The sequence below is a fragment of the Salarias fasciatus genome, chromosome 15, assembly GCF_902148845.1.
Source record: "Salarias fasciatus chromosome 15, fSalaFa1.1, whole genome shotgun sequence".
Classification (NCBI taxonomy): domain Eukaryota; kingdom Metazoa; phylum Chordata; class Actinopteri; order Blenniiformes; family Blenniidae; genus Salarias; species Salarias fasciatus.
This window is the reverse complement of record NC_043759.1, coordinates 18,299,650-18,311,677: the sequence shown is the minus strand read 5'-3', so window position 1 is coordinate 18,311,677 and position 12,028 is coordinate 18,299,650. Positions and strand designations below refer to the sequence as shown.

Here is a 12,028-nt window from a genome sequence, read left to right as displayed (position 1 = left end):
GTTATCTTTTATGTAGAAGGTGTGCACTGCTTTCTTTAGTGTATAAAGTCCACGTTTGCGAGCCGGTTTGTGACAATGTTAACAAACCATTAACGTCACAATAACTTGCAGCAAAACGTTCAAAGGAAAGAAAATTGGTTATTATTCACCCAGTCTTATTCAGTTGAATTTAAAATGTAATTAATTTTGTTGACAGAGAAATTCAAGCCAGCAACACTAGATCACCAAAACCATGTAACACACTGCTTTCCATTAGAGGATTATTACTTGTTTGTTCTACATGAGGGAGAACTGAAGTGAACTTCTGACTCAACTCTCCAAAGCGTGTGTCCTTTCTCCTGTGGCCCTTATTTGTCCACCTCTCTTTTGTTCATGTGGTTCTTCTCCAAGTATAGAATAGAATAGAATAGAAATACTTCACCTCCTGTGGCGCTCTGCGCTGCAATTTGTTGGTCTGTTGTTTCTCAGGTCCTTTTTCACAATTCAATGTGTCAAACAACCCTCAAGAGCACATTTTTGGCCAGCTCCAAATGTTTCCTTTTGTCTATGTGTAAATATGTGATTACATTGTTTAAAAGTTTGTATTTGCTTTAAAAATTTTTTTTTAACAAGCTCAATTTTACAAGGACAAAAAAAGAGCAAAGCATTGTCATTTTTAACTTGCTTTCTGGCGCAAAATGACAAAGCAAGTCGGCTCTTTGTGACGTATAGCAGGTTTTATCATGTAGTCTATTAATAACTGTGACGGTGATGCTACTTTCACTGATCTCTTCTCTCAGGTCTCAGCGATGTGCTACATCCAGCCACTCTTAATAAAACACCAGAATCTTCTGTACATTCATTACAAACAGCTTTAGCCTTGGATGGAAGTTTTATGTTTAACATCTCTGATGAAAGGTTAACTGGTGTGTGTGTGTGTGTGTGTGTGTGTGTGTGTGTGTGTGTGTGTGTGTGTGTGTGTGTGTGTGTGTGTGTGTGTGTGTCAGGATGACATCCAGTTCCCAGAGTATTTCGCAGCTTGTAAATGTCGGCTGGGAAAGGCTCTGCTGACGTTTTCTGTGGTTCAGGAAGTGTTTTAATCTCTGAATGTGGAACCAGGAAATCATTTCCTGGAACTGATTGTTTATTAAAGTGACAGAAAATTAAATTATATAAACAGTTTCTTGATATTTCAGATTTTCATACAGAATGACTGATCAATACAAATCTGATGTGTGGGAGGAAAAGGCTGTATAGTTTGTAATTAGCAATGAAACAAATTCTAATTTACCTTTTTTATTTTCCCATTTGGCAAACATTAAGAGTGAACAATGAACAACTTATTCAAGTGATCTCAAAGACACAAGACGAGCAAACATAAGGACAGAAAAGAACAACTGGTCTCGAGAAAACTTCTTCAAGGACCTTAATGCAAAGTACTGCTTTGTGTATTAGGTCATATTTGTCATGCTCTTCGGATGATTGTGCTTTTCCTCTTTAAAAAAATATGTCTCCTATTCTTTATTACATTCATGTAAGAGCTCTTGGTAAGGCACATGAGGGTGAACCATCATGAGGTCAAGTTGATGATACCTGTAATACGTGGAAAAAAAAAAGCCAGCATTCAAATACATCATTCACATTTCAATTGGCAACAGCATCTAAATGAATATGTCTGTTCACATAAAATCATCCAACACGACAAGTTTAAATTCCCAGCATAACAGTGGCACGGTCACGCCCATTCTCAGATCATCTCGAAGGCATCCGAAGCGCAGCGACTTGCGTTATCCCATTGTTTCACATTGCATACCAGCGAACGCGAATGCTGAATAAGGTGCAAATCCAGGAACGCCACAATACAGGATAAACCCCATGTTTGCTGAATCTCAGTTCCAAAGGGTTACTAGTGGCCTATCTGAAAGCAAATATGCAAAACCAACAACAGGCCGGCTCCTGCCGCGCTGACCGGGGATCAATGGGATGAGCGGCGGCGAGACGGATTCAGTGAACCGGGCGGCGACTGAAGCTTACATTCAACAAGAAAAGAAAACATCAACTTCCAAGGAATGGGCTGATGGAAGAATGTCTCAGACTTCTGAAGTCATCGTCCTTGTGTGTAGGTTACATGTGCCTTTGTGCTGCTGCGTTTAAGGACGTACCACATAAAAATCACGCTTCTTAGAAGTGATACACTGGATCATAGAAAAACTGCACAAACGAGATTAAGAAGCTGTGAAGGAACAAGTGCATAGGTTCAAGAAATAACGCCTTCCAAAACTACTGACATCATTCATTTTTGGACCAAAATTACTGATGACGGTCATCACCAATGTAAAAACATTTTAGCTGAACAGTTCGTTTTGTTTTACCCTCTTAGAAGAAGCTCAAGGGCCTGATTAATGCCCTCTTATTTATATCAAATATTCCATGTTTGGTTAAGTTTTAGAGAAAATTATGGGGAAAAAAAATTACTCCGGCCATAAGATTAAGATCTTGATGAGACGTTTGTAACCACTGAGTGTCCATGAGCGCTCTCTGGTTTACAGTTTACTCTCACTTTACAGAACTATGCAGTAAATGTAAATGGCTGTTTAGATTTGGAAGACACTCAGAGATAAACACATCTGGTGACATAAAATTTGGCTGCAAGTCGTCATTTACATCTGTCACACACGTCTGTAAATACAGAAAACAAAAAAGAGGCTTTGGCATCTGTGCTGCTTTGGTTTAGTCACAGAAGAAAAGATCACACTTTAAAAGTGTGGGATGTGGTCCCGTGCCTCGGAAGACCTCGTTGATCGTGGATCATTCCAGCCTGAAAAACCCTGAACAGCTGTTACGATGGCACATCTGGCAAAAAAAAAAAAAACGCGTCGACAGTTCAAAGACGTTTGGCGTAGTTCTTGCATAGAAAGTGATCTCGAATGTCCCCCCACCCTCCGTTCTTTATGTGTGGCTTGTGCATCGGCGTTTCCTCGCTGGTGAGGACGAGAGTCTGGGGGAAGAAGCCCTCCTTGGCTTTCTGATGCTCCTCCACGGCCCTCTGCGCCGCCTCCTCCGGTTTGCAGTCCTGCTTCACGTGCATGCCGCAGTCCCCCGTGTGCAGGACCCTGGAGCCCTGAGCCGCCAGCACTTTGAGGGGCTGCGTGATGCAGGTTCCCGACAGGAACTGCAGAGTCCAGTCCCAGTTGTAGTCGTCGAAGGTGCAGTACTCCACGTTGCAGCCCATCAGCTTGTAGTACAGCTCCTTGGAGATGGCCATGCCCATGTTGTGCTTGGTGGACATCCACCCGGCGCTCATCACCTTATTGGAGAGAGCGGCGAAGCCATTCAGCTTGTAATGGTTTCCCAGAGACAGAATGTCACAGTCCGGACATTTGTTGTCCCTGAATTGGACCATGAGGTTATAAAAATGGATTAGGTCCGGTAAGACGTAGTTGTCCTCCTCCAGAAGAATGACATGGCCGGTGTAGCCCATCAGGGCGTGAACCCGCTCCCACACGAAGTGCAGCTTCCACAGCCAGTGGTGTTTGGTCTGCGTGATAAAGGCCTCCCGGTAGTGTCCGTAGGAATCGGGATGCGCCGAGTTCAGGCATCCTGTTTTCTCCGCCTCGTCCTTGGATATGTCCCGTGGACAGTCCCGCGGGTCCTGTCCAGGAAACTCGCTGGGATACAGCTGAGTGCTGAAGGGGAAATAGATCTGCAGCACTTTGCAGAAGTTTATCCCCTGCACGATTGTGTCTATTTCCTTGGAAAAGTAGTCGTGGCTGAAGATGAGGAGGGCGTTCTGGATGTCCTGGACCTTCTCCAGGGACTGGATGAGCAGTCTGAGGTACTGTGGTCTGTTGTGGACCTGCACCACCAGCACGAGCGCGGGGTCTCCTGGGAACTCCACAGCGTTCCGTATGAACTGCTTGTAGTTGGCGCTGTACACGGACCTGGTGAGAGCCGTCAGCGAGCCGTACTGGAACTTCACGGAGTCCTCGTACAGCGTGTCCACGCTCACCAGGGCCGCGTGAGAGTTGGCGTCGCGATTGACCATTATCAGGACGCGCGTGGAAATCATGAGAGTCAAAGCCACGCAGAAGACGGCCAGCAGCGCGAGCGCGTTCCTCTTCATCAGCCGAATCCTCATTTTCCCCCCGCTTTTAATAAAAGTCACTCAGAACCAAACGAAAGCGACGCCTGTCAGTCAGTCAGCCCTCACCGCGCCGTTAACTCGCGCGCGGCATCGTCCCCGTCCTCGTCGCGTGACGCGCGCCCTGGCGGCTTCCTGACGAGCGGCTGTCGTCTCCACCTGGAGCCCGTGTCATTGGAGAAACGGCTGGCTGCACCTGGGGGACAAAAGACGAGACAAAGAAAAAAAGTAAAGAGCCACTTCCGTCAGTTCGTCCCGGCCGACGGGGCAGAAACACACTCGTGCGCTCCGCGCGTCGCGCGCACTCACCCGAAGTTTCCGCGTAATGTGTCAACAACACGCTCACACACCAGGAAGAGGGTGATAGCTCCGAAACACATCTTGGGTACAAGTTAATGACTGCTGACGTGTAAGATCCAGCCTCCGAGCCGCGGCTCGACGAATCGCTGTCCCACCGAAAGTTGTGTAACACGAGCCGCTGCGTGGATCCAGGAACTGCTGCAGCAGCCCGGGGACATAACTGCTGCTTCACGACGACTGACAGCTTGTTTCAAGACGAAAGACACGTCAGAGTTACTATTAAATGCATTATTATTACTTTGAAAAAAATTCTACACTTTTTTTTTTATTTGTTTATTTTTACAGAGGTCGTGAGTTCGAATCCTGTTTGGATTCAGACTGGAGCGGGTAAAAAAACAAAACAAAATAACAATAATAATAGTGAAATATCTGTAATAACCATACATTTCTCTGTTTCATTCGCATTCATAAAAGGATATAACTTCATCTTGTAAGGCTCTACAACTCTTCTTTGTAAATAGTATCAATAAATTTCTTTCCATACATATTAATGTTGAATGTTTTGTCTATTTAATTTCTTATTAATTTATTGTGTTCTATTCGGTGTTGTAACAAATTAGCATGTGACCTTCTGGTGACCTTTTGGTGGCCCACTGACACAGTGTTGAGATACTCTTTACTCACATCCTGAAATTGCTCTGAACCCCTCTTCAGTATTTTTTAGGCGAGCCCTGTGAAGGGTTAAATGTCTGCAGACTGTGGGCCAGTGGTTAGCACTCTCTCCTCACAGCGAGATGTCTCTGGTTTGAGTCCAGGTTAGAGGGTGTTTTCTTCATGGAGTTTGCACATTCTCCCAAGGCGAATATGTTTCACTGGTACATTTGTTGTGGTTTTGTCTGAAACTATGTGACTTCTGTACTGTAGTATTCAACTGACCAGTCTGATTCCAGATCACAGTAATATTTGGTTGCTCTTCTAAAATTTCTGCTCCTACATGAGGCATGAGGTGCTGCATCCTGGAATGGAGGTCACATGGAAACATTCTGCTAAAGTGGAAATCCACAGCCCACCCACCATTTTCTCACACGCAGTCTGACAGAGATGTCTGATGTCTGCTACACTAAGACAGATTAAATCTCAACAAACATCAAGATTTCTTCTGGCACAGTGTCACTTCACTCCTTGTGCTTAAGGACTTAATTTAATTGTACCATAGATTACCGAGGATATTATTCATACCTGAGTGATTTCATATAATTAGTTTTTTCTTATGCTGAGTTTTAAACCTTTGTCTTAGTTTTTTTTTTCTTCCTTTCTTTCTTTTAACTGCCTGGCAGCCCTGTTCTTTTTGCGTGAGACTTTGTGTTGTTTTTCCTCCCCAAAAAAATCTACATAAATCATCGTTTTTAAAAAATGAAAAAGATCTCTAGCTATGGATATAAAAAGCTATTACTTCTATGACACTTGCCTCAACATCAGGGTGAATATTATTGTGAATCCATACTTCTTTATGTAAATGATGCTACTACTGAAGACTAATGTAAAAACATAGTAATTATAGACACATTTTCTATATTTTATTAATACTGTTAATATAAAAATCGTTGCGATAGCACTGCTAATAGGAGGTCTTCAGCTCTTTACATCATTTATAAAATTATTTGCACACTTTTTTTATAGCACAGAACTCCAACTACAATCGTCTCACATGAGTTCAAGTCTGACTGGTTCAACACGTAACAAAAGGCATGTGGAGTTCAAAACCTGAAACTGAAAGGCTGCTGTACCTGATAGCCCTCGGTGGAAGGGACTTTACAGCAGGAGATGCAACCAGAGATGTCGGCCTGATAGCAGACGGTTAAATGACATTCGGCTTTAGTAGGACACTGCAGTGCTTGATAATAGGAGCTTTATTAGAGGAGCGCAGTCTTCTATTCAGAGGTCAACGGATACTGAACGATTCCAGTTATTTGAGGAGTTGGACTGAATATCAAGAGAAAAAGGGTTATTGTAATTTATTTTTGTTTCATATAGGGAGGTAGGAGGATTGTTTGCTGGATTCTGTTTGTGTTGTGACACTGATTCTGGGTGACATATCAGGGCGATCTGCTGTGTGTTATACAGTACATCTGAATGGTGAAGCATTTTGAAAGGAACGTGCATGTTTGTAACGATCATCAGAGGACAGTATGTCGGTCGCACCCATGGAAACAATAACAATCGGTAGCCAAGAAAAGCTCTTTAGCAGTGGCAGAAAATGTTTTCCAAATTTGTCATGGGTGCCACTGACACACTCAGCTCTCAACCAAGAAATAACCTCTTTGAATTTTGTTCACATTAGATATTATATATATATATATATATATATATATATATATATATATATATATATATATATATATATATATATATATATATATATATATATATATATATATATATATATATATATAAACACATATATATACACACATATATATATATATAATATGATGACAGTGAATATATGATGTGTGAATGTGAATAAATGTAAGACAAGACAGAATTATTGTTGAATAGTTTTAAAATTTTTTGCTGAATGTCTGGAATATATAACAAATTCAGACTTTTGTGCCAGAAAATTAAATGATTCTTCATTTCCTCTTATTTGGATAAACATAACAAATCAATATCTCGCTTTCTTTATCCTCCTATTCCTCATGGAATAGACTGATGATGGTTTAAGCAGAGAAGCCAAAGTATTCCTTCCCCTACAACATCTTCAAGCTCATTTTAAAGACCCCAGACAAATCAAGAAACCTACTAACTTCTGTGTGTCCGAGGCTGATGCTGAGGTATGGAGGGAGAATAAATTAGACTTTACCCACAATGCCACTTGTTTACACCAGAATTCATTTACTTTCATGGATTATCCTCCCGTCAGTCATAGCAGCGTTAATTTATATACCCTGAAGAATCCTTCATGAGGTTAACAGAGGACGTTGAACCCTGTTCATCACAGGCTGTGTAGAATTGATCCCTGAAGGGCTGGAGGCGGCGTTCTCCAGGATGATTGAGAGATTTCCCATCACAAAAGGCTCAGTTAAAATGAAGCTACGCTGAACGGCTTCATGAAGCCGCCAACCAAGTCCAGCATGCTTTGTAGCATTGTTAAGGTAACTGAGCAAATTCTTGGTGTGTCCAATAAACAGGTTCTACCAAGTGCCTGAATAAAATGCTCTGTCAGATGATCATAATTGTTCACCTCCACAGTTACTCATTGTAAATGAAGCAACACTTCACTAGACCTGTTGCTTAAATTCCTCCAAGAACTCAATGTCTGAGAAGTTTTCTCTTGTGATATGAAGTCTAGAAAGCAAACACAGACTTTTCAATATTTTGTGCAAAATCCAAGATTTATTAAGTGATACAGCAAGAAGATCAACAAAAGATTCTCAGAACTCATCAATGTGTGGTTACAACACAAGCAAAGGAGAGGAGGAGGAGGTGTAAAGGCAACAGAAATAATAACAAAAACACCTGACACAGTGTGACGCACTTTTGACTTGAAACAAACACACTCCATTTAGTTCTGACTTTCAGAATGGCTTGTGCTGTCTCAATGGTGCCAGGAGCAGCAATCCGCCGTCAGCTAAAACGTGAACAACAGGCTCTTCTTCATTTTTTTCCTCCTTTTTATTTTATTGTTTCTGAATTACCTCAGACAAAGACTCTGGCTCCTTTACAAAGAAAGAAAGCGTGACTCTTCAGGAATTAAAAATCTTGTATAGGGCATCGCGTCACTACACTCCAGACTGAATCACTGTCAATTAAAGGTTTTTCTGTTTTTACTTGCCCAAAAAGTTATGAACTATCCTGACAGCAACTTTTACCACACTGACAATCAGAGCCAGCTCTACCACTAGTGTTCATTTTTCATGTGGGTCACCAAGTGTGCCTTTCTACTGAAACTTTTCCCACATGTTTCACAAGAAAACGGCTTCTCACCTGTGTGAGTTCTCATGTGGACCAACAAAACACTTTGTTGATTGAAACATTTTCCACATGTTTCACAAGGGTATGGCTTCCAACCTGTGTGAGTTCTCATGTGGACCAACAAAACACTTTGTTGATTGAAACATTTTCCACCTGTTTCACAAGGGTACGGCTTCCAACCTGTGTGAGTTCTCATGTGGACCAACAAAGTAGAATTTCTACTGAAACATTTTCCACACGTTTCACAAGGATAGGGCTTCTCACCTGTGTGAGTTCTCATGTGGAAAAACAAAGTAGAACTTCTACTGAAACTATTTCCACACGTTTCACAAGGATACAGCTTCTCACCTGTGTGAGTTCTCATGTGGACCAACAAATGAAACTGTCTCCTGAAACTTTTCCCACACGTTTCACAAGGATAGGGCTTCTCCCCTGTGTGAGTTCTCATGTGGATCAACAAATGAGACTGTCTCCTGAAACTTTTCCCACACGTTTCACAAGGATACGGCTTCTCACCTGTGTGAATTCTCATGTGGACCAACAAAGTAGAATTTCTACTGAAACTATTTCCACATATTTCACAAGGATATGGCTTCTCACCTGTGTGAGTTCTCATGTGGACCAAAAAAAGGCTTTGTTTACTGAAACTTTTTCCACATGTTTCACAAGTTTTTTTCTTATCGGTGTCTTGTCTTGCCTTCTGAAATGATTTTCGTTTTTTATGGACAGTTTCACCACATGTTTCCTCACAAAGACGATTTTCACCTCCAGCTTGCTTCTCTGAAACTGTAACGTCATTACTTTTTTTCTCATGGTGGACTTCGGAGTCCTCAGAGAGGAACAGTTCAGTGTCTGCTTCACTCAGGTCACTTTGCTCCTCAGCAGACGGAACCGTATCAGTTTCAAACTTGAGTACAGGCTGCTCTCCCATCTGTGCCAAGATCCTTGCGCTCCTCAGTCTCTGGGGGCTCTGGTCCTTCATGGTCCTCTGGAAACTGCCCACATCCTGGTTCTTCTTGTTCATCGTTGACCTGCGGATGACCTGCGGAGGTTCCTCCTGTTCTGGAGCTGCTCCTCCCTATGGTGCTATAGCTCTGCAGGGAAAACAAGTAAGAAAAAAGATAAGTCACATAGGTGGAAGTGAAGCAGTGAAACTGAATAGTATGCCGTCCACGTGCGTTTAACATGATTGTTTTATATCGGATTGAAAAAAACACCCATGTAAATGTTACAGGTGCAATCGTCACATTGTACACCTGTGACAGATGTATCCGTAGCCTATAAACAGGAGAAATAATTAGGCAGAAGGCAGGCAGTCTCTTCTCCAGCGCAACCTAACGGTCCAACTGCAATTTATTCAATACACAGCCATATTTAAGACCTCTAATAGGCTTTCAATTCATATAATTTTGCTGTTAATTAAATTAACATTAAACAAATCATAGATTATACACTATTTTCTTTAAATATTGAACATCTCATAGATTAAACATTAAATTTCTTACTAAAAACAGTTGACAACTTATACAGTATGTCTGGGGCCAAGCAGTAAAACTAAATCTACAGTCACATAAATATATAACTTAACAGCTAGCAATTCATTCTCAGCGATAATGCTCAATCTATCTAGTACAGATATACAATTTACAAATGTTTTTTAACCCACAAACCTGTAGAAACACGAGAAAAAATGAGGCAGAACTTGGCAGTCGGTGTCTTCTCCAGCGCAGCCTAACTGTCGAGCTGAAAAAAACCGAAGGTCCGCTGGGGGAGCGGGTAGCGCGTCACACTGCCCCCTGCTGGCGTCAATATGTCATTACGCTCAAGGTCAGAGAGAAGTTGTTCTAAAAAGTTACATTTCATGAATGAAAATGAACCCAAAACATAAATCCCCTTCAGAAAAAAACACAACATGTGACCATATATTTCAAGTGTCACATAAACTGTGCCAGTGTCGTCAGATTCGTGCGTTAATCCAGGCTGTTTTACATACGGACCTGTTCTGTGGAATGGGACTTGAGGTCGGCCACACTCTCCCAGGAATCTTCAACTGCAGGAGAGTTTGTTCAAACCTGGAGAATATTTCCTGCGGTAGCTGTTCGTCTCCCGCTAATAAACTATCTAAAATTCTGAATTAAAGTAATATTGTAGCGGCGGTCTGGGGTGAATGGCCGAAAGGCATTATGGGACATGTTCTCAAGGGGGGTGTTTTCCTCGTTTCAAACTCAATTGTGTTATTGCTTTTAAGTTGTTGTTTTGTGACATTACGTTATGCATCGTTTAGTGTGTTATTTTGGCCGGGTTCTGTGTTCATGTTCCACCCTGAGTGATTCTTGGTACTGCTGTGGCATAGGACGCTCCATTGGTGATGTGTTTATGTTCCTGTAATAAAGTCGGATTTGTGAAATACCAAAACGCTCCTTACTTCACCTACGCCGACATTACAATATTATTTTAAATTTTATTTTCATTCAAAAGACAATACAAAAAATATGCATAAAAGAAAATAATACAATACAAGAATGAATGAAAAAGGAGCAGAAAGAAGAATAACTTGTAATGTCTGCCCATTCTTTCATCAGATCATATTTTCCCAATATTTAGCACCATCATCTTTTTTACCTGATTTTACACTAGTTACCAGAGCCGGCCCGACTGTCAGACTGAATAGAGTGTATGCTTTTTGTTTTCCAGGTTTTTTATTTCTTCCTCTAATTCCTGAAGACGCTGTCCAGATCCATTTTTCGGATATGAACACTGTTGAATAATGCACTCAATAGCAACAAAGTTCATGACCATAGGTGAGGGTGGGAATGTAGATTGACCGGTAAATCGAGAGCTTTGCCTTTCGGCTCAGCTCCTTCTTCACCACAACGGACCAATACAACGACCTCATCACTGCAGACGCTGCACCGATCCGTCTGTCAATCTCACGCTCCATCTGTCCCCCACTCGTGAACAAGACCCCAAGATACTTAGACTCCTCCACTTGGGCCAGAGTCTCTCCACCGACCTGGAGGGGGCAAGCCACCGTCTTCCGGTCGAGGACCATGGCCTCGGATTTGGAGGTGCTGATCCTCATCCCTGTCGCTTCACACTCGGCTGCGAACCGCCCCAGTGCATGCTGTAGGTCCGGGTTCGATGAAGCCAACAGGACAACATCGTCTGCAAAAGCAGAGATGAAATCCTTTGGTCCCCGAACCGGAACCCCTCCGGCACCTGGCTGCATCTAGAAATTCGTGCCATAAAGATTATGAACAGAACCAGTGACAAAGGGAAGCCCTGCCGGAGTCCAACATGCACCGGGAACAGGTCCGACTTACTGCCGGCAATGCGGACCAGACTCCTACTCCGGTTATACAGAGACCGGACAGCCCTTAACAAGGGGCCCCGGACTCTGTATTCCCGGAGCACCCCCCACAAGACACCACGAGGGACGTGGTCGAACGCCTTCTCCAAGTGCACAAAACACATGTGGACTGTTTGGGCGAATTCCCACGAGCCCTCGAGCACCCTATGGAGGGTATAGAGCTGGTCCACTGTTCCACGACCAGGACGAAAACCGCATCGTTCCTCCTGAATCCGAGGTTTGACTGTCGGTCGGATCCTCCTCTCCAGTACCCTGGAATAGAC

General features: G+C 42.7%; 2 protein-coding genes across 2 annotated transcripts; both read right to left on the bottom strand.

Moving 5' to 3' along the window:
• Positions 1-1,263: 1,263 nt before the first annotated feature.
• On the bottom strand, positions 1,264-4,499 carry LOC115402395 (alpha-1,6-mannosyl-glycoprotein 2-beta-N-acetylglucosaminyltransferase). The gene is made up of 2 exons (XM_030110907.1): positions 4,430-4,499; positions 1,264-4,316 (listed from the first exon to the last, which is right to left on the bottom strand). The coding sequence occupies exon 2, from the start codon at positions 4,115-4,117 to the stop codon at positions 2,864-2,866; it is 1,254 nt and encodes a 417-aa protein (XP_029966767.1). The 5' UTR covers positions 4,118-4,316; positions 4,430-4,499; the 3' UTR covers positions 1,264-2,863.
• A 3,924-nt stretch (positions 4,500-8,423) lies between these two features.
• Positions 8,424-9,419, bottom strand: LOC115402330 (zinc finger protein 239-like; the record flags this gene model as incomplete). The annotated part of the gene is made up of 1 exon (XM_030110840.1): positions 8,424-9,419. A coding segment is annotated over exon 1 (996 nt), but the record flags the coding sequence as incomplete, so codon positions are not given.
• Positions 9,420-12,028: the final 2,609 nt, after the last annotated feature.

Excerpts from the sequence above, each read along its gene's own strand:
- LOC115402395 (XM_030110907.1), bottom strand. The coding sequence starts at position 4,117 with ATGAGGATTCGGCTGATGAAGAGGAACGCGCTCGCGCTGCTGGCCGTC.